The 26,341-nt window shown below is 41.0% G+C and overlaps 1 protein-coding gene across 6 annotated transcripts in view; it reads right to left on the reverse strand.

Moving 5' to 3' along the window:
* SVEP1 (sushi, von Willebrand factor type A, EGF and pentraxin domain containing 1) overlaps nt 1-26,341 on the reverse strand; it is a 254,513-nt gene that overhangs the window by 148,565 nt on the left and 79,607 nt on the right. For all 6 annotated transcript variants that reach the window (XR_013829121.1, XM_079927084.1, XM_079927087.1 and 3 more), the window contains one exon: nt 23,836-24,012. Coding sequence is in view for 5 of the 6 variants with exons in the window: in XM_079927084.1 (XP_079783210.1) it covers nt 23,836-24,012 (177 nt within the window). In the remaining variant the exon portion in view is untranslated. The remainder of the gene's footprint in view (nt 1-23,835; nt 24,013-26,341) is intronic.

Consider the following 26,341-nt stretch of genomic DNA (forward strand, 5'->3'; position numbering starts at 1 on the left):
ATGGGTTAATTTAACCCTGCTGATAACATATAAACTTAAAAACAAGCCAGAGATACAGGTTAAAAATAGTTGGATGTTAAAATATATGTTAAATATTTCAAAAAAATTTCAGGAAGCAAACAAATTAGTACCTTAAGGAGAAATAAAAGCTTAACACATAAAGAGCTTTTTCTAATACATGAAAAAGATAGGAATACTTCAATAGAAAAGTTGACAAAGAACAAAAGCTGGAAATTTACTAAAGAAGAAATGAAAATGACCTATAATAGTAGGATACACTGTCTAACCTCACTTATAATGAAAAATGCAAATTGATGATTACTTTTTAATTTGGAAAAATTTTTAATGGATGTTAGTACCCACTGCTGGCAGGCATGTGGGCAAACAGGCTCTCTCCAACTCTGTAGGGCAACCTGAGGGTAGACACCAAAAGCCTCAAGTGGAGCTTTCCCTTTGATATAGCATTTCATTTCTAATAATTTGTCCAAGTGAAAGTAAACATTTTTTACCTACACATGTAAGTATGTATAATTATTGTCTGTCATTACACAGCACTGGAAATCAAGACAAATGTCAAGAGATGGGGGGTTTGTTAAATTCTTATGACAAATCCGTCAAATGGTATATTAGCCATAAAAACAGAATTCTTGACATGGAAGGTCAATCAAATTGTGTAGCTGAGTGTAAAACAATGTATGTTTCAAACACCATATGTATTGTATGATCTTCTGGCTAATGAATGCATAAAATTCTATAATGTTATGAATACATGACATATATTCATGGTAGAATTATGAGCCTTCCCAGTTTGTATATTTTTGCTGATTTACATTTTCTTGTTTTATTATACTGAATAGGTATTGTGCAAAAACATTAAAAGTAAATAAAAATTATGCATAAAAGAAAGTCATTGTCTCAAATGCTGTATTTCATTTCACAGTTATTGGTTCTCTGACCTCAGAGATCACTTTGATTCCTACTTCTCCCTCCATCTCCTTCAATATCCAAATTGAAATCATGTTGTTTGGGTTTTACTCCTTAAAAACCCTCAGCATTTCGCCTATCCCTCCATCTGCATCGCTCCTATCTTAGACAGGAACTCATTACCTCTCTTCCAGGTTTTTACAAAGTCCTTTCACTGGTTCCCTCAACCTTCATCTCTACTCTTTAATCCATCTTAGATGTTGCTGCCTGAACATCTTTCTAAAATACAAATGTGATCAAAGCATTTTCTATCAAAAACTGCACCAACAGGATGAGGCCCTCTCTCTTTACTCTGATCAATTGGGTTGGCCAAAAAGTTCTTTTGGGTTTTTCTGTAATTCTTTGATCCATCTATAACTTTCCCCTGTCTGCTACAATGAACCAGTGAACTCCATATCCTGATCAGAAGCTGCTTCAGAATCAAGCAGAGACTAGTTTTGCAGCATACCTCCCCGACCTCAGTTTACTGGACTTGGGAGTTTGACCAATTTACTTAATTTTTCTGAGACTTTGTTTCTTCGCGTGTAATATTAGTAGTACTTGCCTTATAAATCTGTTGTTAGGATTAATTGAAATAATGTGAGTAAAGCAACAATGCCGGGCATGTAGTTGGCATTCAGTAAATGTTAGAATAATGTCCCCAACTCTTAATTTTCTCAACTATAAAAGAGACAGTTATACTTTTTTTATGGCTTGCTGTGCCCAGTAGATGCTCTGGTGCTTGGTAAATATTATCTCCCTCTCTTTCCCTTTCCTATCTTCCACTTAGCTTCTGCCTTGGCATATGCTTTCCTTTCTCTAAATGAACCTCCAGTATCCTTCAAGACTAACTTGTTCTTCAAAGCTTCTCTAACTTTTTCAGACAGATATTGTTACCTTCATTTCTGTGCCTCAGAGCACATTACCCCCACCTCTGTTCTGGCACATATCACACTGCGGGTAACATACGCACTTGTCTCTTTCTCTCCATGGGGAACACACTCTTATAAGTTCAGGGAGTCTTCCAGTCATCTGACCCAGCCATTGCCCATCCCATTGCCCGAACCGGCAGTCACTCAGTCAAAGGAGGGCAGGAGAAAACAAGCTCTATTGGAAGTGGAGGATGGGTTAGTGTGGAGGAAGGACCAAAGTCAGAGGGAGTAACAACAGGGCGGAGTGAAAGGACATTAGACTAGGAGTCAAGACAACTGAGTTGCTATCCTGGCTGCTCCACTAACAAGCTACAGGGTCACTGGCAAGTGAGTTTTTAAAAAGTTTTCCTACAAAGTACAGAGGTTACATTTAATGATGGCTATGACCTTTCCAATGCTAACATTTGATGATTCTATAAATAGAATAATACTAAAAAGTTAAATAAACTTTTCATATGAACAGTCAGATTTTACCTACAGATTTTATAATTTATTTAAAAAATAATATTACATAAAAAGGAGCTAATTTTACACCATTACTCTCCAAAACCTTTTGAGTAATCAAGAATTTACAACACTGGAGAACAGTGCTTTGGATAAAAATATCCAAAAATACATTTGGAAAGGTATTGTGAAATTCATAATGGTAATGGAAAACAGATTTTAGGAGAACTATTTAAAGGCATTGCACAACTCTAGTGGGAGAGGTGTAATCAACTTCTTTGATTCCCAAGGGGGGAAATTCCTCATCTAAAACCAAGCAAAAGTTGAAAAGATGAAATTAACTGTGGTTTGAAAAAGTTCCACAAGTGATGGTAAAGGGCTAGGGTACAATTTTTTTATCATATGAAATGATTCCCTTCCTGGAAATGTACCAAATAATGTTTCTTAATTGCTCTTCTTGTTGTTGTTAAAAGAAGCACTTTCTCTTTTCAGAAACATCTTAGCAGTTATCAGCTACTATTATTGGAACTGTGATTCTTGAAATTATCATGTGCTAACATTAGATTTTTCTTCAACTGTCAACACAATTTTTTGACTCAAGTAAATAAAAATATCAACCAGTTTGGAATTTGTAGAATATAAAGAACTCTCTGTTCTCTAAATATCAATCCTTTAGATGACTATTTTAGTTAATAATATTTATTATACAGTAACTTATACTTTACAAAATTCCTTCTTATACATAATCTAAGATTAATGTTTTAAAAATCTCTATAAATACTAAGAGCCTCTGTTCTTTGCACAATCCACCTTTAAAGGTTAATGAAACTCTTTAAAGAATATAGTTTTAGGGAAGTTGCATCAGCTGCATTCAGGCTGTGAAGTACACAACTCCAAGTGTGCCCATTCATGTAGATGATAATGGGACCCAGGAGTTGTGCAAATCAAAAGCCCTCGGTGCTGCTGTATCTAGGTAGGACATCAAGCAAGTTATCTGGGCCCCCCCCCAAAAAAGGCTCTTCATTATTACAATATCATGCTTCTTCTCAACTTTATGGATTCATTCTGAATAAGGAATCTGTTCCTACAAACAGTTGTGTTAGGATTTTGAGCACAGGGGTCCACTGCACTAGAAAAGAACCAGCTTTCCCCGAGGCTAAGTCAATCCTTGTCACAAGTACAGGACAAGGACCTAGGTATACATATGAGGGACTTTTTTTTTAGTAGACAGCCAAGATCCTTTCTATTTTCAAGGAATTAGAAGAGGAGACTTTCTGAACTGACCTGGATTCTGCACATCTGAATCTGTGTAAAATGAATTAGCATCCTGCCAACCTCCCTGTGATTGGTTAGCTCATCTGGCTGGAATACTATTTGGGCAAAATTGTGAATGTAGGCAACTGTGTGGTGCCAGAGCAGCAAATGGCACCCAAGCTGCAGGACACCATGTTGCAAATGTAAACATCTGCTCCAACTAGAAAGGAAATTACTGATGGATTAGGACGAGTCTATCAAAAAAGAAAAGACAAAACTCTCAAAAGACTGTGTCCAAAAGAAGATGCATCAGCGAAGTAAGCGTCATGTGTTAAGAATATATGTGTACACACATACGTACACATAGAGACATAAATACATATATCACACATAAACACATACATTACACACAAATATAACCTGGCTGAGTATAGAACACTTAGGCAAAGTCTTTGTAGTTGAAAACTCTGTGTTCTCTTTTTTTTTTTTTTTTTTGGCTGTGCCACGCGGCTTGTGGGATCTTAGTTCCCCGACCAGGGATCAAACCCGGGTCCCTGGACCACCAGGGAATTCCCTGAAAACTCTTAATTGTCTTAAGGTGTTTACTGTCTGGGTGAGAAATGTGAGATCATCCTGAGTTTTACAATTAAAACTTCACGGGCAAGCACTTTTAGGAAAGGCCTCCGGAGATTTTAGAATTATCTTCAACTTATTTATTCCTTCTAAAATAGCTGATAGCTAAGAATTGTATAAAGAAGAAAAATAAAATTTACCATAAGCTTGACTACTCTGGTTTAACTATTCTTTTAATGTTTAATATTTAGGTTGATTCCAATGTTTTACAATTAAAAACAACGTTCCTATAACCATCTATTTCCCTTATATCATTCACCCATTAACATTTTTTTTCCTTAGGCAAAATAATATTAACTCTTCATTAGTCTACTGTCAAGTTATTGTATATTCCCATTATCAGGAATGAAAGTACATATCTTACTGTACTCTCATGAGTTTTTTAAATTACCAATTAATCATTATTTAAATGTGAAGTCCCATGAATTGCAATGCAGCAGGTTTTCAACTTGAATCTAGGGTGAATCTATCTCTGAGATTCAGACATGTGTAGGCCCAACAGAAGTCTATTTTCTTACGGAACTTGAGAACCTTCTGGGAGAAAACTCTATCCCTGGTAGGGGTAATATTTAAAATGTTACCAGAGGGACTTCCCTGGTGGTCCAGTGGTAAAGAATCAGCCTTATAATGCAGGGGTCACGGGTTCGATCCCTGGTCAGGGAACTAAGATTCCACATGCCGCGGGGCAACTAAGCCTGTGTGCCGCAACTACTGAGCTCGCGTGCCTCAACTAGAGAGCCTGCATGCCACAAACTACAGAGCCCTGGAGCCTGCGTGCCACAGCTAGAGAGAGAAAACCCACATGTCACGACTAGAGAGAAGCCTGAACGCTGCAACCAGAGCCTGCACGCTGCAACAAAAGATCCTGCGTGCCTCAATGAAGATCCTGCGTGCCGCAACTAAGACCCGACACAGCCAAAGGTAAATAAAAATAAATAAAGAGTACTAAAAATAAGTAAATAAATAAAATGTTGCCACAATGGCATGAACACTGATCCATAAGAGCAGACATGAGCTGTAGCATCAAGCAGAGTTCTGCATGCCCACTAATCTGCCAGATGTTACCTCTGTAGGTGCTGGATTGTGGGACAGACCAGTGAGGCTGGAGAGAGGGTGAGATCAGTAAGGGGACATTTAGGGACTTGGGGGCAGCAGCTGTTTACCAACCAATACATTTGTATTTCAAAATTTTAACAACTTTCACAACTGTACTGATGCATATCTGATGAATTAGCCTGGCCTAAGGAACAAGAGAAATGGCACACGCTGGATCTGGTAACACTTGACTTTAGCAGTCAGAAAGGAGAAAGATTCTGAGTATGGTTTGGTGTTTGTTGTCAAATTTGTTTCCCTTTGGGTCATATAAAGAGTGGTAAGTTTTGAGTAAGGTCTCAGGCCATGGTTGCCTTTGGTATTTTTCTTTCCTCATCTCTTCTACCTCAGTTCAATAAGACTTTAAGGTCTTTGAGGGCTTAGAAATATGGATAGTATCAGTTTCTATGCCCATTGGTTGCTGTGCTAATTGAGGATCTTATTATTTTATGACTTGATCGATCTGTAACCTCTATACATACATCTCTTGTTCTAGGTTACTTCAGATTCCGTGATTTCTGCCACAGATGCTGAATTCATATTCCTGTAACATGCCTTTCATCATGCCACTTTCCTGCTCAAAAATCTTCAATGGCTTACCGTTGCCAGTTGACCAAAGGCCATCTCCAGAGCCTGGAATTCAAGTCCCAGTACAATCTAGTACACTGCTCCTTACCATTCTTTCCATGAATCCCACTTTTCCCCATAGATTTAGTCTACTTAACCACCCATACAAGCTAACTTCAGTCCCCATCACAAGCCTGTACTTTTCGTTGTCCACAACAGTACCCCTATTTCTAACTGTCCTCATTCTAACTTTCAAACCCATTTCAAATCCCATCATCTCCATAACTAACAGTAAATATTTTTTGAACAGCCATAGCATTTTGCATATGACATATGTCACATCATTTTTATTTTTATTCAATCTCAGTTGTTTAGAACTGGATTAACCGTAATTCTTGGTTCATGGCACACATTCTGACTTGTTTGCAGTAATTATGGCTCTACTTCATATTAAGCTACTTTAAGGCAAGTACTGTGCAAGAATCGTATCTTCTGAAGTACCTAAAGGATAATTCGATAAATATTTAAAGGAGTCAATGGACAGATTTAAATGATTTCCTCCTGTAGTTTCCATAAAACCCGATTCAGAGTGACCCATTCTGCCTGGCATTCATTCATTCTGATGATCTGTGTGGTCTCCTCTACTGCACCTTGAAATACTCCACCCATCTAGTCAATTTTCCCCTTCCATATTCCCATATTCAAATGTTTGGATTATTTTCTGAATAATCTGTGTGTAAATAAAATTGCAAGTATTTTACTTTGGCAATTACAATGCTTTCAACACGTGAAATTTCACCACCTCACCCCCTTTCTCCCAGCTCATCCCTTAAAGGAGGGTGTGGTGCAAAGCATCAAGGGAGAATCCTCGGATGAGAATTCTACTAATTACTACGGGCTGTGACACTGTCTGACCTTCTCTACTTGATGTAACCAATTGGAGAACTGTTTTTTCCATCACAATGCATGGGTGATCAAGTTTATAGCCAAGTAGCTGTGAAACTAAAATGTCATCACCCTCTGTAGGGATGAAAAGGATATGACAGGTGATGGGATACCTGGGATAGACAGAAGGATAAGACAGAACTTTGCCTGTGGTCTTCAACAGAGGATTAAAAAGGGGCAAAGTACCATGCTACGTGACAACACATGAGAGAGATGTTATCCAGACTTGAGGCAGGGGTGGGGTGGTCAGGAAAGCTCTGTTGGTCAAAGTGATTTCAGAGGTGGGACCAAGACCGAGCATAGAAGTGAGGAGAGGGGTGTAGAAACAGGGTGATAGCATTCCGGACAGAGGGAATAACATGTGCAGACCCAGAGGCAAGAGAGGGCAATCCTGAAAATATAAGAGTTCACACTGGCTGGAGGACAGAGGGGTGAGGCTTAGAAAGGTGAGTGCCAGACCCATTGGGGCTGGATAGGTCACTTTCAAAAGCTAGGAGTTTATTCTTAAGACAATGAGAACAATGACAACATGTTAAGTTAGGGTGTGTGAAAAGATCACTTTGGATGCCTTTTGGAGAAGGATTTTGAATGTGAATAACACTTCATACTCAAACACATGGAAAGATTCACTCACCCCCATCTACTTCTATACATAAGGATGATTTAAGAACTTTGAGCTATAGTTAATGTTTTTTTTTTTTTTGCTTAATTGCTTTAATGTCTTTTTCTCCATAATTCTTGCTAAAATTGTTATCCTTTATTGATTGGTCATTAACCTTTTTTTCCATTGTCTTTTTGGTTTTCCAGAAATAAAAGTCATCATCAGGCATAAGATATGAGAAAAACTGACATCACCACTTCTACGAAGAGTGACCCTAAAGACATAACACATAAAGAACAATATCACTGTTGGACTGATACAACCATCATGGAAAAACCTGTCAACAGAGAAGAAATGATGCACACAAAAAGCAGAGGAACATTTTTCTGGGAAGATGGAGTAGATGTATTTTTCCTTAGTCCTTCTGCTAAAGTACAACTAAAACCCCCAGACGTTATATATAAAATAAACAAGAAATGACACTGACAAGAAGGCAGACCAACTAGGGACCTTGAGATTCAAAGAACAACATGGTAGTCAGTTCCTTGGGCTTCCTTTTTCCTCACGTATCCTAGACATAGAGCTGAAGAAGCTGGCATCCCCCAAAACACCAATGGGGATGGACAAAAACCCCCAAAACAACAAAATACAGTTCTCTCAGCCGAAGGATGAAGAAAAGGGCAGCCTAGCAAGATGGAACACTTGTGGACAGTAAACAACTGACTCCTCTCTTCTAGCCAAACTCCACAGAAAAAGACCTGTGACCCAAGCCCAGCCATACCAGGCAGAGGCCAAGTGGAGAGCCTAGACTTCCACTCCTGCAAAGCTCTAGAAAAGCACTCCCACACCTCTGCCAGAGTTGGTATGGGAGAAGGCCAAGCAGAGAGATGGGTCTTTCATGCCAATGAAGAACACAGAGGTGAGGATGGTGTCTCTCTTCCATACTCACCCAGAAGTACCAAGAGGTCCCTCCCCACTCCACTGGAGTGGTGTGTCAGGGTAGGTTCAGTGGAGAGTGAGGACTTGCACCACCACCAAGCAGTAAAGAGGTTCCTTCCTTGCAGTGTCAGTGGAGGCCACATGGGGAGCAATCATCAGGCATCCCTACCCCTTCCACCCAGGGTGGTGTCAGTGAAGGCTTAACAAAGGGCATGGACTTCCACCCACATGCAGCAGTAATGAGGATCCCCTCACCACACACATACTTATCAGTGTCAATCAACAGAGCAAAATGAGGAACCTGGGTTTCTATGTTCACCTGGCAGTGCCCCTCAACCCTCTTCCTCTGCTGGAGGAATGTTTACCCAACACTGGTGAAATGACAACATTGTAGAAATGGAGGACAGATTAGAGGTTTCAAGAGGTTAAAGAAGGGGCAGCCAAGGGTAGGAGGGAAGTGTTTGTTGTTCTAAAAAAGCATGTTATAGAATCTCCTGGTGGTAGAGCTGTTCTGTATCTTGTCTGTATCAATGTCAATATCCTGATTGTGATATTATACTGTAGTTTTACAAAATGATATCATTGAGAAAAACTAGGAAAATGACATAGGGGATCTCTCTGTATTAGTTCTTAAAACTGCACGTGACGATATTATCTCAAAAGAAAACATGTAATAAAAACTAAAAAAGCAAAAGGCAGAGAAGTAAAATTTCAAGGTGTATCCAGAAACATGCAATGTAGAGAAACTGTATCTTGGAGCCTGGGGTATCCGCGTCACTACAGAGGTGCAGCTGGTTGGAGGTCAGGGATATTTCTTCATACCTAACCATTGCTTTATACGTGGAACAGAATATGATGAAGAGTATGTGTGAGTATTGGCAAGACCGGAGAGGGTATTCCTCCTGCAGAAATTCACAAATTGACCCTCTTATTCATATATCCGTTTCTCTGAAATTTTACGGTTCCTAATGAGGGTCACACATTTCTCTTTCAAATTAATCTTAGGAAACACATTGTTTCCTTATTATTGTAAATGGGATTTCATCACATTTTTAAAACTTAATGTTTCATTGATTTGAAGTCTTTATCTTGCTACCTTACAAGTCTATTAATTCTACTCATTTTCCATGGGTTTCTTTGGATTTTCTAGGTTAACATCATATGAAAATAGTAAAACAGCTCTTTTTTTGTCTAACATATTAAATATTGATGGTGAAAAAGTGTAACCTTGCCCTATTAATCTTTATGGTTATATCTTTACATAGTTCACGTTTCACATATAATGTGTATTTGATTACTTTTTTCTCATAACTTATTCTATAGTTCATGACTTATTTTAATACAACTGCTTCCATATTTTGACAAAATCTATACATTTCAAGGTTTTATGAAAAATTTCCCAACCACTAACACTATGCTGCATATAGTGATAATGGTTTGTTTTATATTTGTTAAATGATTGTTTAAATGATAAAAACCCACAATATCCTGGAATGCTGTCTTGACTGTGATATGAATTAAGACACTGCCCCAAACCATCAATCATCAATACATGTAAATAGCTTTACACATACATACAAACACATACATACATACACACACACAAAATACCATGGTTTTAGAACAAAATTTGGAAACTAATCTCAGTAACTAGATAACATGAAAGAGATAAATGTGTGATTAGCCACTTCCTACTGTTGATCTCGGCCTTCCAGATGGCTGACTTTGATTCTAAGCCAGTGCTTCTAAGGGTCAGTAGACTTGTTCACCTTCATTTCTCTAAAAAAGGAATGGAAAATTCTCAGGAAGTTGGGAACCAAGCAGAGTTTCCATATGCTGTATTCTAACATCTAAACATGGAATTTGCTTTATTTATTTACTCGTTCATTCATTCACTCAAAGTTTATTAATGCTTACTCCAAGTTCATGGCCATGTAGCAGAGGCGATGAAAAAAGAGAAAGGGAGAGAGAGAGAGACGTAGACATAATCCTGCCCTAAAGGGATTCATTCATAGGATACCAGAGGAGGACAAAACCTAACAAAAATGATGATGCTGTGTGGTAAATGTTAACAGAAAAAAAAGATATTTATGAGAACCAAAAAATCTAGATCTGTCTGTGCCAGGGCAAGAAGGAATGAAAGAGAAAGTTTCATAAGAGAAGTGAGTTTGTTATGAATCCTGATGGATAGGTAAGAACTGAACAGACAGACAAAATGTGGAATATTCTAAGCAAAGGAGGACAAAAATGCACAAGTGTGGAGCCGTGAAAGAGCCTGCAGTGTCTGAGCGGCCACCAGCACCTGGGGTGGCCGGAGCATCAGATGCTGCAATGTTCATACCCAAGAGATCATTTAAGTCTAGCAGGATCTCATGGCTTTGATGTTTATTCTCAAACTTTAAAAAGAGACACAGTAATGTTTTCTGAATCTTACGTTAAAGCATTAATTCAGTTTGTCAATATAGAGCAGGTGTCTCAACCTCAGTAGAGGGTGACATGTGGAACTTGTCACAGCTGTTTGGTGTATCGTAGGCTATTTAGCAGCATCCCTGGCCTTGAGCCACTAGATGACAATAGCTCCTTCCACTGTGACAACCAATAACATCTTCAGACATTGCTAGATGTCCCCAAGGGGGCAAAATCTCTCCTTGTTAAGAACCACCACTGCTAGAGCGTAACAATTTAAATTAATCAAGGACTTAACTATATGCCAAGCACCACAGCAAGCTTTTCACACGTATTATCTCACTGCCTTTTTATAACAATCCTACTGGTATTAACCCCATTTCATAGACTAAGAAACTAAGGCCCACAGAGGTCAAAGAACTTGCCCAGAAAAACACAGTGAGGAAGTGACAGAACTAGGATTCGTCACTAGCATTCATGCCCCTAACTGGTAATCCATAACTATTTATTTATAGATTTATTTATGGATTTACAAGGTTGTATAAGGATTGAATCATGTATCTCGGCATTACCAGCAGTTAGCACACTCACAGCGCCCATCATTTTACTGAGCCTGATTTTTTTCTAGCTTGGGCTATCATTTTCAAATTGCTAACCTTGGCTACCATCTAAACTTGGCCGATCATCTCATATTTAGTAAGCACCATCTCCATGCAGAGCCCATGGAACCAAACACTTGAGATGCTAAGCTACAGCTGAGAAGCAACTGTTTATTTTAAATGTAGTCCGGAAAGAGCAGCAAAATATTTCTGGATCATTTCCTTGATGGATAAGGACGGGGCAATGAGTGCTATGGAATCACTGTAGGCAATAAAATGGCACAGAGACAGCGTGGATTCTGGGCTCCGAGAGAGCTGGGTCTGCTCACTAACTTCTTTAGAGATGAATGCCATTAGGAAAACTTAAAATTCTTTCACACTGTTTCCTCTTCTGCCAAAGAGGCACATAAGCGGGCAAAGACTCTGCAAGAGGCATGTGGATGTGGCATGAATCATTTTAGAGAGCCAATTTCCAGGACCTCGACATTCCTTTGTCCTCTTAGCTAAACTGATATGCCAGAGAAAGCATCTAGGGCACCTTTACACAACTGCCCTTTGTTCATTTTTCAAAAGAAATGTGTACTTTTCATCCCTTCTAAATCTTGATGCATTGCCCCAAGGCAATAAATCTCCGGTATCTGGAGACCCTTCAGATCAAGGCACAATAAGCAGGTCCTCTAAGAAACTCTTCTAGTCTTTCACATATTTCAGTTAAGTATCTTTCAATATTTCTTGACATTGGAAATGGAGTATTTTGGCTCATTTCTGGGATGTTTTGAATTCAGATACATGGTTGCGTGGGGACGGGGGAGGGAAGGCATCGTTCATTTACCCCCTTTCCTTTTCAACCCCCTGACTACCGTCGAAGCACACGCCACTTCTTTAGAAGAGTTGCATGAGGGCAAAGCAAGGAAGAAAATGTCCATAAGAAATACTGAAGGTGGCAGCAGCTTATTTCGCCCAGATGACAAGTTCAGGGCAGGCTCTCTGCCTCGTTTATCAACTGTAGAATTCTAAAGTAATGTGATTGCCACTGGAATGTGCACTGGCTTATTTAGGCCTTTTTCTCTCAGAAAATAAATCTGATTTGGAGGATAGGTTTGACTGTGAGAAACATTTTCACAGATAGGTGATATGGTAGATGTTTGTCCAGAAACTAAATAAGCTAAATCTATGGCTCCAAGATTTTGATAAGAAGATATTAACGCACATTTTAGGGTAAAATAATTTTATCAAAGACTATTGAATTGTTAAAAGTTTAGTAAAATTCAGGGACTTGCCTGGTGGTGCAGTGGTTAAGAATCCGCCTGCCAATGCAGGGGACACAGGTTTGAGCCCTGGTCCGGGAAGATCCCACATACCACGGAGCAACTAAGCCTGTGCGCCACAACTACTGAGCCTGCGCTCTACAGCCCACGAGCCACAACTACTGAGCTTGTGTGCCACAACCACTGAAGACTGCATGCCTAGAGCCTGCGCTCCGCAACAAGAGAAGCCACCGTAATGAGAGGCCCGAACACTGCAACGAAGAGTAGCCCCCGCAAACCGCAACTAGAGAAAGCCCGCGTGCAGCAACAAAGGCCCAATGCAGCCAAAAATATATAAATTAAAAAAAAAATTTATTTTTTTAAAAAGTTTATTAAAATTCATACTATTTTGTTTTTCCCAAGATCAACGTTAAACAAAATGCTTCCAAATGAAATAGTAACAGGTAGTCTTTTAATAAGTCCCGGTAAAGTTCTAGTCTTTGGGGGGCGCTTCCCAGAAATTTGAGAAAATGAATGATTGGAATGATGGGTTTTTAACCCCTTTTGCTGGTGAAAAGTTTTCCAGTTCCTTAGTTTCAATAAAATTGAAAGAGGACCTAAGGGAATTGTCAGCTGAGAGATCATTTACAATCCTTTTTTGACAATAGATAACTCATGTTATTTTTGGCATGTAACTCAGGAGGAACTCCAAGAACTGAGTGACATCAATTTAACACAACTCTTTCAAATGCCATCTACATATTTGTATGAAGAAGGTTTTCAGCACTAAAACCTATCAAAATGAAAAACAGCATTGAAATGAATGCTGTATGCTCTTATTCTAACCGTGAACAACAGAAATCCATGGGTCCATGAATTAATGAACAACCCGTCTGATTAAGAGATGAATCTCCAATAGTATCTTATTTTTTATATGTAACAAGTATCAAAATGTGTAATAATGTTTGACAAATTATATACAAGTAACAACTGCAATAATAACTCAATCTGTTAGCAATTTTGGTCACAGAAAATGTAAAAATTTCAATAGATATCAACAATTTTTGTAGCAGAGAAGTAGAATTCTGCAATCAATAAAAGCCTTTAGGACATAAAAATATGTTGCATTAGAAGAGAATTATGTGGGGACTTCCCCCTGGTGGTACAGTGGTTAAGACTCCACTCTCCCAATGCAGGGGGCCTGGGTTCGATCCCTGGTCAAGGAACTAGATCCCACATGCATGCCGCAACTAAAAGTTTGCATGCCACAAGTAAGGAGCCGGCGAGCCACAACTAGGGAGACTGCCTGCTGCAACTAAGACCCAGTGCAACCAAATAAATAAAAAAATATTTTTTATAAAAGAACTATAAAAAAAAGAATAGAATTATGTGGTAGAAGTGGAGTAAAGAGATCTAAGAAAACATGCAAAGTTTCGGCATTAAAAAAAATTGCTTGCAGACACAGAAAACAAACTTATGTTTACCAAAGTGGAAAGGGGGGGGGGAGGGATAAATTAGGAGTTTGGGATTAACATATGCACATTACTATATATAAAATAGATAACCAACAAGGACCTACTCTATAGCACAGGGAACTACACTCAATATTTTGTGATAACCTATACGGGAAACAGAATCTGAAAAAGAAAAAAAATATATATATATATATAAACCGAATCACTTTGCTGTACACCTGAAACTAACAAAACATTGTATCAACTATACTTCAATAAAACATTTTTTAAAAAGGTGCTTGTTCATCAATGGATATCACTAGAAGTAATCAGATTTGCTGTAGTACTTAGATTTCGGTGGGTACATTTAATAGTGCTGCAACAGTTTTATTTTAAAACATCAATACAGTACTATAGAAATGCCGTCTTTACAAACCCCATTGAAAAGCTTAGGGGGCCTCTTAAAAATCAATGAGGGGCACGTGGGTTTTCAGTCTTTCTTTAGGGGTTACGTGAGCAAACACATTTGAAGATTACTGATTTCGCAGATGTTAATTGTTTTCCCTTTGTCTCCTTTTCATTGTTATTGGAAAGAGTTACTTATAATGGGGCTGGGGAAAAGAAGAAGGGAGAGAGGAAGATTTTACAGTGAGAAGCAGAAATTGGTCATAATCCTTCTTTTGACAATTTTTCAATATTGGGTATATTTATGAGTAGCTCTAAAGGAAACAACATTCTGACTTTGAGAGGTTCTGTTCGAGATGGTGACGGAGGATCCTGGGCTCACCACCTCCCCCGACACACTGAATCTGCAGCTACATATGGGACAACTTCCTCTGAAAAAAAACTAAAAGCTCTCTGAGCGACCCCTACACATTGGGCAAATGACAGAAGGCCCACATCAAAACAGGCAGGAGGGGCTGGGACACAACCTAGCCATAAACCCCATAACAGCATGGCCACCCACAATCCAGAGAAAACTCAAAGCCCGAAGCTGCTCCTTGAGGCAGGAGGAGTTTGAATGCCACGTGAGTACCCAACTTGTAAGACCTGCATCTGAGAGAAGAGACCCCAAAACCTCTAGCTTTGAAAATCAACAGGGCTCGAGTCCACGAGACCCATAGACCATAAGGAACTGAGAAACGCCTCTTAATGGGCTCTTTCATGACTCACCTGCCCCAGGGTTCAGCGCAGAGGCAGTGGGTCCAGGGGCATCCAGACTTGCTGTGATTAAAGCTCATTTGCTCATCTTAAAGCATCTGAGATTAGCACACACCTAGGGGCCTGCTGACTGGCGGACACCATCTTCACCCCCTTCCTCTTCTTCACTCTAGCCAGTGGGTAGCATCTTTTCTTCTTCTTTTTCCAGCAGATGCCATCTATACTCTCTCCCTCCGCTGTGCTCTAGAGCCATAGTATCTCCCGAAGAGGAGCTTTCACACATGGCTGGTGCCCTGGGTTTTGCGGCTGCTGAGTAGGGGATACCCCTTGATTGCCTGACTCTGGAGGCCGGCAGGGCTTATGCTCGTGGGTCCCACAGGACTGTAACCAATGGAGAAAGAGCTCTTAAACAGCTTCTGCCCCCAAGAGACAGGAAGAGGCAACAGACACAGGAGCTCAGACTTTCTGTGAAAGTGGCCTATTAGCAAATCATCACAGCTGCAGCCCGAGGTGGGGCAGGTTTCTAATTAAACACATGCGTAAGTGCTAACTGTGATCCTTTCCAGAGATCTCCAAGAGGAGGTGCTATCTTCACGCTCTCCCTGGCCGTGCTCCAAAATGCCAATATCTCCCACAGGGGGGCTTTCACACCTGTCTGGTGCCCTGGTTTTTGCGACTGCCTCCCAGGAGATGTCCCTGGATTTCCTGTCTCTGGAGGCCGGGGCTGGGGGGTGGCCAGTGTTCTTGGGTCCCCTGGAACGATCGGAGAGACAGTTCCAGGCAGGCTACTCCCCACCGGGGCACTGCACAGACAATAGACTGAAACCGACCACCGCCCCTCTGCTTCTGTGAAAGAGGCCTATCTTCTTCTTCTGGAGGCTTCTGGAGGGGTGGCTTCAGCTTTGCCAAGCAAACAGAGGCCTGTAGAGGTGCCCTCAGGGAACCCAGGCCGTGGCATGCATGCTCTGCCACGCCGCACCTTCCTGATACCTCCTGGAAAGTTTATACACGCGTCTGGAGCCCCAGTTTTTGTGACTGCCACCCAGGGGACACCTCCAGATCACCCGGCTCTGGCGGCCAACAGGTCTTTTACACTTGGGGTCCCAGAGGACTGCATATATCGCATACTTTAGATATCTGCATACTTTAGAAGCTGCTGCCCGAAGGTGTGAATTCCAAACAGCCTGAATCTAGGTGCTGACTGAGATCCTCGCCTTTGGGACACTGACAGGTCCTGGCACGGCCTCAACTAAAATAAATTAGACGTAAAATAGGCTGCGTGGACAGTCACAAATGTACAAGAGACAACCAAGAGCTAGGGGAGGGGTGGACGAGCAACGCAGAGAATCAAGGAAAATGAAACGGCTGTTCCAAACAAAAGAACAAGACAAAACCTCAGGACAAAACCTTAATTAAATAGAGATAAGTAATTCACCTGATAGAGTTCAAAGTCCTGGTCATAAAGACGCTCACCAAACTTGGGAGAAGACTGAATACAGTGAGAACTTCAACAAAGAAACAGAAAATATAGTCAAGTGACCAAATAGAAGGTATAGAGCTGAAGAATACAATAACTGAACTGAAATAGAATATTCTGACTTTGGAGTTTGGTGATGTTTCACACCTATGGTCTAATGATATGCATTTTCCTGTTATAAAAATTATGATAGGGCTTCCCTGGTGGCGCAGTGGTTGAGAGTACGCCTGCCGATGCAGGGGACACGGGTTCGTGCCCCGGTCTGGGAAGATCCCACATGCTGAGGAGCGGCTGGGCCCGTGAGCCATGGCCGCTGAGCCTGCGCATCCGGAGCCCGTGCTCCGCAACGGGAGAGGCCACAACAGTGAGAGGCCTCCGTACCGGAAAAAAAAAAAAAAATTATGATAGACTGGAAAATGCACCATCAGGACTGAATACCTACCACATTCAGTGGCAAACTGAACAAACTAGCCCAGTGCAGGCAGCAGTGACCCATCCTCCTCAAGCTGATGGGAACCACTGTCAACATGCCAGCAATATTCCCTCATAAAAAAGCGAATAGGGATACATTGTACAAATTCCTTACACCTTACAAATCCATTATTAGGCACCACTGGGGAGGTTTTTTGGAGGAAAAAACCCAGCTACGCTCTGCTCAGAGAACAAGATTTCCAAATGTTCTGGTTTCTATTCAAGAATTTCTAGAGCTCTCTGTCCTTTCTCTTTCCAAAGAAATGTTAGGAAAATGTGTGTGTGTGTGTATGTGTGTGTGTGTGTGTATGCAGGTGTGTGCCGGGTGGGGGTGGGGAATTGTGTGTATATATTTACATGTGTAATAAGATATTCCCACATAAATATTCCATTGTTACCATTTCTACTGTGTAGCCTCCTTTTATGAAAAATAATATAACCGGGGCTCTGGCTCATTATCTGGTCCTCAGCCTTGACCCCCATCCAGCTATAATTTTCAATCTGCTAATCATTCCAAACTCACTGAAATGGAGTCGATGCCTGCAAAGCAGTGTCTCAAGATGTCTATGGTCTCTGCGTCTCTCAAATCCCTTCTGGTGAAGTTCAGAACAGCTGCAGCTGCCTGGATTTACAACAGGAGTTCACTAGCTATTCACAACTGATTATGATGATCGAGCCATGTAAAAGTGACTCATCTAGTGAATTAACCATACTCTGTATTTGATTTATTGCTGACAAAATTTAACCAAATGTAAATATTTTGCATTCAAACAAATTCAGTACATTCTTAAAAATGTCTTAGCACATGCCTTTGTGCTAAGGACCCTGTGGTGCCCAAGGCAGAGGTGGAAACCAGGCAATTGCTTAAGATTTCAATAATGAGTTCTTGTCCATTTAAGATTCTGGTATTAAACCTGGCCTCTTACCTATATCCATTTTCTTTTCCTTTTTTTAAAAATAAATTTGTTTGTTTGTTTGTTTATTGCTGCGTTGGGTCTTCGTTGCTGCTTTCTCAAGTTGCGGCGAGGGCGTCTACTCTTCGTTGTGGTGCGTGGGCTTCTCACTGTGGTGGCTTCTCTTGTTGCGGAGCACGGGTTCTAGATGTGCGGGCTTCAGTAGCTGTGGCTTGAGGGCTCCAGAGCGCAGGCTCAGTCGTTGTGGCGCACGGGCTTAGTTGCTCCGTGGCATGTGGGATCTTCCCGGACCAGGGCTCGAACCCGTGTCCCCTGCATTGGCAGGCGGATTCTCAACCACTGCGCCACCAGGGAAGCCCACATCCTTTTCCTTGATGGGCTCTGAAGGCAGGCAGTGAGGATACAGAACAAACTAGAAAATCACTGCCCATTAAATCACTAGTCTGATGAAGCAGGAACAAAGCAAATGGTTGGACCAAATGTTAAATAGATAGCTAGTGGGAAGCAGCCGCATAGCACAGGGAGATCAGCTCTGTGCTTTGTGTCCACCTGGAGGGGTGGGATAGGGAAGGTGGGAGGGAGGGAGATGCAAGAGGGAAGAGGTATGGGGACATATGTATATGTATAGCTGATTCACTTTGTTATACAGCAGAAACTAACACATCATTGTAAAGCAATTATACTCCAATAAAAATGTTTTTAAAAAAAGCGAATAGTTGGGTGTGGTGGGAAAGGGAACCTGCAGAAGCAGGAAGAAATGTCTGAGAAATGAAATAGAGTGGTATTTGGGGGAAACTATAACTAGCTCCAGTTTTTAGGTCAAAGGGTAAAGAGGTCAGATAATACAACCTTAATGCTCTGCTAAAGAGCTTGAAGTTTATTGAACAAATGAGTCATAATTAAAAAACAGTAAGCAGGTGTGTGGCATGATTGGGTTTGTCTTTATATAACTCATTCTCTTCTCTTCCTGCCTAACATCACGTTGAGCTGCATGAAGCTGCTACCTTGTGGGTTGAAAGTGATCCAATATTGATGATCTCATAAGGATCAAACTGATACTTAACAGAATTTGAAATTATATTTTCAATTGTGTTTATTTGTTGAATGTCTATCTCTATGGCTAGCTGGTAGACTCCAGAGCCAGACAACTTGGGTTCATAAATCAGCTCTATTAGCTGTGTGACCCTGGACCAGTTACTTTACCTCTCAGACTTTGTTTCCTTGTCTCACAATACTCCAGAGAGTTACTGTGACCATTACATGAGTTTATATATATCGAGGATTGAAATGGTGTCTGGGATGTAGTAAGTGCTACTCAAATATTAGCTATCATTATTATTATCACCATCATCAGTCATTTACTGCTGTCATCGTAGCATCACCACTTCCAAATGTCTATGTTAAATGTGAAGAATGAGGAAAGTAATCCTAGAGCTAGAAATTGGAAGCGACTCCCTTTCATTAGGTTCGACAGTTTTTTAGTCCCTTAAGTTCAATAACTAATCCTAGAAGGATGTTTTCTCAGCCCTTGAAACCTGCTCATGTAGTATTAAAGTCCCATACCTGAATTTCTGAATTATACAAAATATCTGCAGTAAATGAAAGCGAGTTATGTAGGTTTTTTTAAAAAACAAAAACAAAATATCAACAGCCTTTCATAAAGCATTGATTTACAACCAAAAAAAAAAAAAAAAACAACTTCCTATATGGGATGCAGTTTCGTCATCTCCCAAGTGAATTGTGAGAAAAACCCTTACAGCTAGCTCTAGTATTCTACTTTTCTACGAAACTAACAAATACAATTTGCCTCAGCATATAACTCTTCCCTAATCAAGCAAACAACCTCTACTTCAAAATCCAATGGCACATTATCCCACTGCCTTTTCTCACACAGGATTCTTGATTTTCACTGGACACTCGTCATGTCAATATGGTCATCTTTAGTAGCAGCAAAGCTTCCCGATGGTACTCACCTGCATGCAGGAACCTTCCTTATCCTCCCCATAGCACAATTCCTCAGGTTAGGGCCACTAGTCTAGCCCAGAAGAGCGGAATTTACAAAATAGATGGGATCCCCTGTCTTCAATATCTCATTCTTGAGATAATTATTTTAATGTTCTTTCATTAGCTTTCTCATAACATTTATATTATCTCACAATGATTAATAATAAAAGCTACCATTGATCAAGAATTGATGTGCCAGATACTGTCCTAAGCATTCTAAGTATATTCTCTCAATTACCCAACCATCTATCCACACATACATACATGACTGTATACACACACACATATCTATAGGTATACTTCTATATACATATATGTATGTGTATATATATATATAAAACTATACCAAAAATATATATATATACATAAAACTATACATACATATATACACATAAAACTATACCATTATTAAGCCCACTTTACAGAAGAAACTGAGAATCAGAAAGCATCACCCAAAGCCACATAGTTTATGCCAGAGGCTGAACTGGAGCTCGATCCTTCTGCATTTTTAACCACTTTCAGTTCAGTGTTTATGGTCTCCAAAAAGCAATGTACCCAAGAAGCTTTTTTCAAAAGTGCAAAATAAGCAGTTTGATAACTTGAAAACAGGATTTAGAGAAGAGTGTCCCGGGTCCCTTCCCGGTCCTGCTGATTGATGGCGGGATATGCCATCTTGAGCAAAATACTCGTCTTTCCCTGAGACCTCAATTTCCTCTTGTAGAATGAAGGGTTTAGAGCAGATAATCCCTAAGGTTTCTTCTGGCTCTAAAGAGAAATGATTTGCTTCGGAAAGGCATTGTTTCTACAATGAGGATAAATACCCAGAATGCCAACTCTTCTTAATGAAAGGTAACATCCTCTCCTGAAGCAATAAAATAACTATCTTCTAGTCATCCTGCAGATCTCGGTTTAGAGAGTACAATATGAGTCTAAACTTCTCGGCAGTCCCTTCTTCATACTGCACTTCACAGTTTGTGATTACAAATTGATTTGTGTAGTCAGATTGTAAGTTCTAAGAAGGTAGGCACCATGTCTGTCTGTTCACCACTGAACACCTACCTGCACGTTGAACTACTGAACCACTGGCACAGAGAAAGTGCTCAGGAACATTTGTCAGCTAAATAGATTTGAAAAGGGGCTCACAGCTGCTGGGTTTTCAGTATTGGATGATTTAGAGCAAATATTTCTTTCTGCCATTCCAAAAGATACGAGTCTAGTAATGAGTCTTTCATGTCACCAGAAGGCTATAATTTATTTATTTTCTCTTAGCTGGTACCATGAAGGAGAAGCCAGTGATGAACACTGCCTCCCGAAAGTGTGAAAATCACAGCTCAGAGTTCCAATACCACTTTCTCTAACCCCTGAGAAACAAATATTGAAGATGACGATATCAACATTTGTATCAGGGACTTTCTGGCAGTCCAGTGGTTAAGACTCTGTGCTTCCACTGCAGGGAGTGCGGGTTGGATCCCTGCTCGGGGAACTAAGATCCCACAAGCTGCGTGGCACAGCCAAAAAAAAAAAAAAACAAACCAAAAAACAGTTATATAAATGAACTGGATCTAACTGCAATCCTGCACGTAAGGAAGGCTTACTAATTTAAGAGAAGGGATGGAAAAACGATTCCTTTTGTGCTTGGTGTTCTTGCCTGGAACCAGCAGCCAAAGTGCTGTTGTCCCCTCCACTGCAGCTCCACTGACAGGCCCACCCAACTGTGTACATTTTACAGATGGATGGCTGTGCCTCTCTGCCTGCAATGCACGACTGGTAGCAGCCACAGCGACTTGGGTAACTGGGGGCAGTGGGTTTGTGAACTGCCCCCCTCTCTTCCTGCAGCTTATCCCTGGGGATGCAAGATTACAGTGCCCGGGAGTGGCGGAGGCCGGGTACGGCATGGCTGAGCTGTTGCGCAGCCGCAGGGCAGTGGCTTGCTGGCAGCGAGCTCAGTCTAGGACCACACGGAAAGCAGACATGCTGACTACAGCATGCAGCAAAGAAAACGAGAGCTTCTGCCTGTGTTCGGTGGGCTTGGACGGGAGAGGGAAGGAGGGGGCGTCGGGGAGAGTGCCAAGCTGGGCTGTTCGTGAAAGTGTGGGAAGATTCAAGGGGAGGCATCTTGCCAACTCAGAGGCAGTTGGGCAGATCCCACCCTCCCTTTTTTCTGCTTAAATGAGAAATCCTGCTTGATGGAGTGGGAGCAGGGCCAAGAAAGGAATGATTCTGCTGGGCGAGCATGGACGCTCGGACCCGGGAAGGATGTCCGCCAGCTGGGATCAGGGCCAGTGGTGGGGGGAGGAGAAATCGAGGGAAGGGAGATGAGGGAGCAACACGAATGAAAGCAAGTGTCAGAGGCTGGGACTAGCAGACGCCAGCGATTATATACAGCATGGACCAACAAGGTCCTACCGTAGAGCACAAGAAAGCATAGTCAATACCCTGGGATAAACCACAGTGGAAAAGAACATAAAAAAAAGAATGTATATATATTATAACTGAATCACTCTGCTGTACAGCAGAAACGAACTCAACACCATAAATCAACTATACTTCAATTTAAAAAACAAAGTAAAAGTGAGTAAAAGAAGAACCTGAGAAGAAATGTCCCACGAGGAGAAGAAAAGAGAGAAAGCAGGTCAGGTCAAAGACCTGGAACGTTCACCCCTGGGAGAACCACGTTTCTGTGTTATAGAGCAGACCCACCTACCTTCCCAACAGCAGAATGAAATAATGTTCACGTGAAACGAGCAGTGAAAGACCACACCGGCCAGTATAAAGTAAACCTACTGCCCCCAAATTCTCCTGGTGGGTATTAATTTCCATGGGAATACATTTTTCCCAAACAGCAAACCGTGGAAGAGTTGTAAGTTCTAAAAACCGTGTTACCTTTTAAGTAAAACAGAGCAAACCAAATGCTATCACAGCAAAACCATACAGTACTTCTGTATATCTGATATTTCCTAAAACATAATTTATTTTTGTATCACAGCTAAAATATAATTTAGAACCCAAGAATCCCAAGTTGTTCTTCTTGTCTTTCTAATATAGTATTAAAAACATGAAGATCCTGTGGTAAGAAAACCTAGAGGAGATAAAATTATAAGTGTCGAAGAAGTGAATTCCATTTTGAAGTGATGTCCCTTTTAGGGCTTTCTAATGTCCCTTCGTGGAGACTTATGAAGAGCTAAAAGACCATCAGTTACATTTTTTGGTGACAATCCTACAAGTTACATGTGGTCTGAGGACCAGAATCCCACGGGCTGCAATCTCTCACAGAGGCTGAGGTAGATTTTGGCGATTTGGCTATTGACTGATTACAAATAAAAGTTCCCAAATCTTCTCCCTTTCCGGATCTGAACCTAGGCTTCAAGAGGCCATTCTTCCTCTTGGAGCTCTGCCCCTACCATGTAAACAAGCCTGGGCTGACTTCATGGGGTCTGAGAGGCCATATAAAGGACAGCCTAGTAGTCCTAGACAAGCCCTTTTAGACCAGCCTCCAGCTAGCTGATCCCCAAACAGGTGAGAGAACTCAAGTAAGATCAGCGGGGCAGCCAACCCTACTCACAGCCAACGACAAATGCTTGCGCCAACACAGCTGAGACCAAAAGGGCTGCCCAACCGATCCATAGACTCATGAGCAGTACCAAACACTTAGTGTTTACCCATGGAGTATGTGGACAGATTCCTACACAGGAAAAGACAACCGACACAGTTACACACAGACTGGGCACTCACCTGTGCATTCGTACTGTAGACCCTTCCCGTAATACCCCTTCTCACAGATGCACTCAAAATGACCCGTGTGTGTCCCACACTTGCAGCTTGCCATCTGGTCACAGCAGTCTTTGCCGGCTTCACACAGATACGAGCAATGGGACATATCCTCTTGAATAAAACTCCCAGAAGGCAGATCTACCAAGCACATATGACAGGGCGGTCATAAAAAAAAAAATGAATGAGCAGTTGCATGTTACATTCTCTCGTTACCACAACTGAAGCTCAAGACAGAGAAAATATCTTTTCATTTCCATCAAATTCCCAACTGCTCCCCCACTCCCATCCAAATATGAAGGTGTGTGATTTGCAGGACCACAGACTGGGAATTTGATTCAGCTGGTTAAGCTATTTCAGTCTTGGACCTCATCCTAAGTTCTCAAGGCCACGCAGGGTCAGGCAGAAATTAAGTAGTTTCAGCGAGCAGTCTCCAGATGCAGCAGGAAGTAATGTAGTCGGTTCTCCAGGTCAATCCCCAGGCTTCCACACCAGCATGCGGTCAGGCAGCAGTAACCAGATTTCTAGAATCCTTGTTCAGATAAATAAATAAAGCTGCAATCCTGACTGCTGTCAAAGGGTGCTGATGGTGATTACTGATTTCAGAATAAATACCATTACTTCTAGAATTATTTGATTAAAAACTGAAACAATGGTACCACACAAGTTGAAGAATAGAACGAGGATCTGGTTTCTCTCTCAATTTTAAATAAATGTTCACTTGTTGTGTAAAAGGAGACCATACGGATTATTTGAGCCATGCTCTGACGTGAGCCATGCTGGGAATTCAACAACACAGGCAGAGCTGTCCTGTTCTGAAAGTGACTTAACGGGGCAGGGTAAGGTTGACTATGACTTATCAGGAATGGATGGCCTACAATCAGGCACACAGTAAGTTCCATTTACCTGCTGAGGAAGTTCAAAAGTCTTAGCCTAAATTCCAGCACTAGGTCCACAGTGCTAGGCAGATACAGTGATAGGTCCACAGTAGAAACTCAAATGAGTGAGTTTCAGCAAGACACATGAACTGCCATTGAATACCCAGAAAGGAGATTGGTGATGGCCTCAGTTATGGAACATCTGTCTCTATGCATTAAGACCCTGAACAATAGACAGGGACAACGTAAAGGGAAGACCCCTGCCCTAAGAGAAAGAGACCTGTACAACCAAGTACCCTAAAGCCCCATCTAATAGACTATGGTGTGGGTACAAGGTCTGCAACATGGGCATCTTGGACTTAGCTCTGAGACACAGGTTTATTTGGCAGTCGAGGGAGCAAGAAAAACGTAGCTTTAAGACTGGTGCACTGGCATTTAGGTCGGGGAGAGAGATAAGTGAACAAGCTGCATATGTGGAAAGCTATTATTCTGGAACCTACATCTATTGAGACTGGCCACAAACATGGACAGCCTTGAGACCAATAGTGGATCCATCCAAATTGAAAGTAGTTTCAGCAGACCACAGACAGAGAGAACAAACTAGTGGTTACCAGTGAGGGGAGGGGCAGTGTGGCGGTGGGGGAGTGGAAGGTACAAACTCTTGGGTATAAGATGGGCTCAAGGATGTATTGTACAACACAGGGAACATAGGCAATATTTTGTAATAACTGTAAATTGGAAGTAACTTTAAAAATTGTATAAAAATAAAAAACTATATATATAAAAAAGAAAGCTGCTTCAGAGAACACGGAGGCAGGAGAAATGAGGTTCACTTCCTTTGCCCCCATCGTTTCTTTTCAGTAAAAACAGAATTTTTTCTTACGGAACCTGGAAACTTGATTAGAGTATTACACATTTTAGATTTTAGTATTTTGTAATAAAAGTGATGCCTTTCAAAACTCTGTTGTGATAGGGTAACCAAAATCCTTTCCTTGAAGACTCTGTCCCATCCAGTTTCTGACTCAACTTGCATTGGGCAGAAGGCCCCCATCCTACAAAACAGAAGGTTGGTAGGACTGGAAATGAGTCCTCTATGACACAGCCAATAACACCCACAATTTCATAATCCCATCTAGTGCAACAGCCACTCTGTCTTCCTACTCAGCATATATATCACTTTTCCCAGAGAAAAGGAGAAACAAAAAAAGCCCCAGTTACTGAACTTCTGTCATATGCCGAACACTGTGCTGGTGAAATTTAAATATTTTATTTAATTCTCCTGACAAAGCTATTCGGTACATGTTATAATATCTCTATTTTAAAAGTAGAGGAAACTGAAGCTCATAGATGTTAGATAAATTGTCTAAGGTAATAGCCAATGGACAGTTATTGAGAGCTTAGTATAATAAGCCCTCAGTGACTTTTCTAATCACTTTATATGTATTAATCCATTTAATCCTTGGAATAAGCCTATGAAGTAGGTACTATTCTTGTACCCTACTCTATTAACAAGAAATCTAGGGAGTGCAAAAGTTAAATAATTTCCCCAAAGCCACCCAGTTAGTAGGTGACCAATTGGGAATTTTTCCTGT

Source organism: Stenella coeruleoalba (assembly GCF_951394435.1).
Source record: "Stenella coeruleoalba genome assembly, chromosome: 7".
Classification (NCBI taxonomy): Eukaryota; Metazoa; Chordata; class Mammalia; order Artiodactyla; family Delphinidae; genus Stenella; species Stenella coeruleoalba.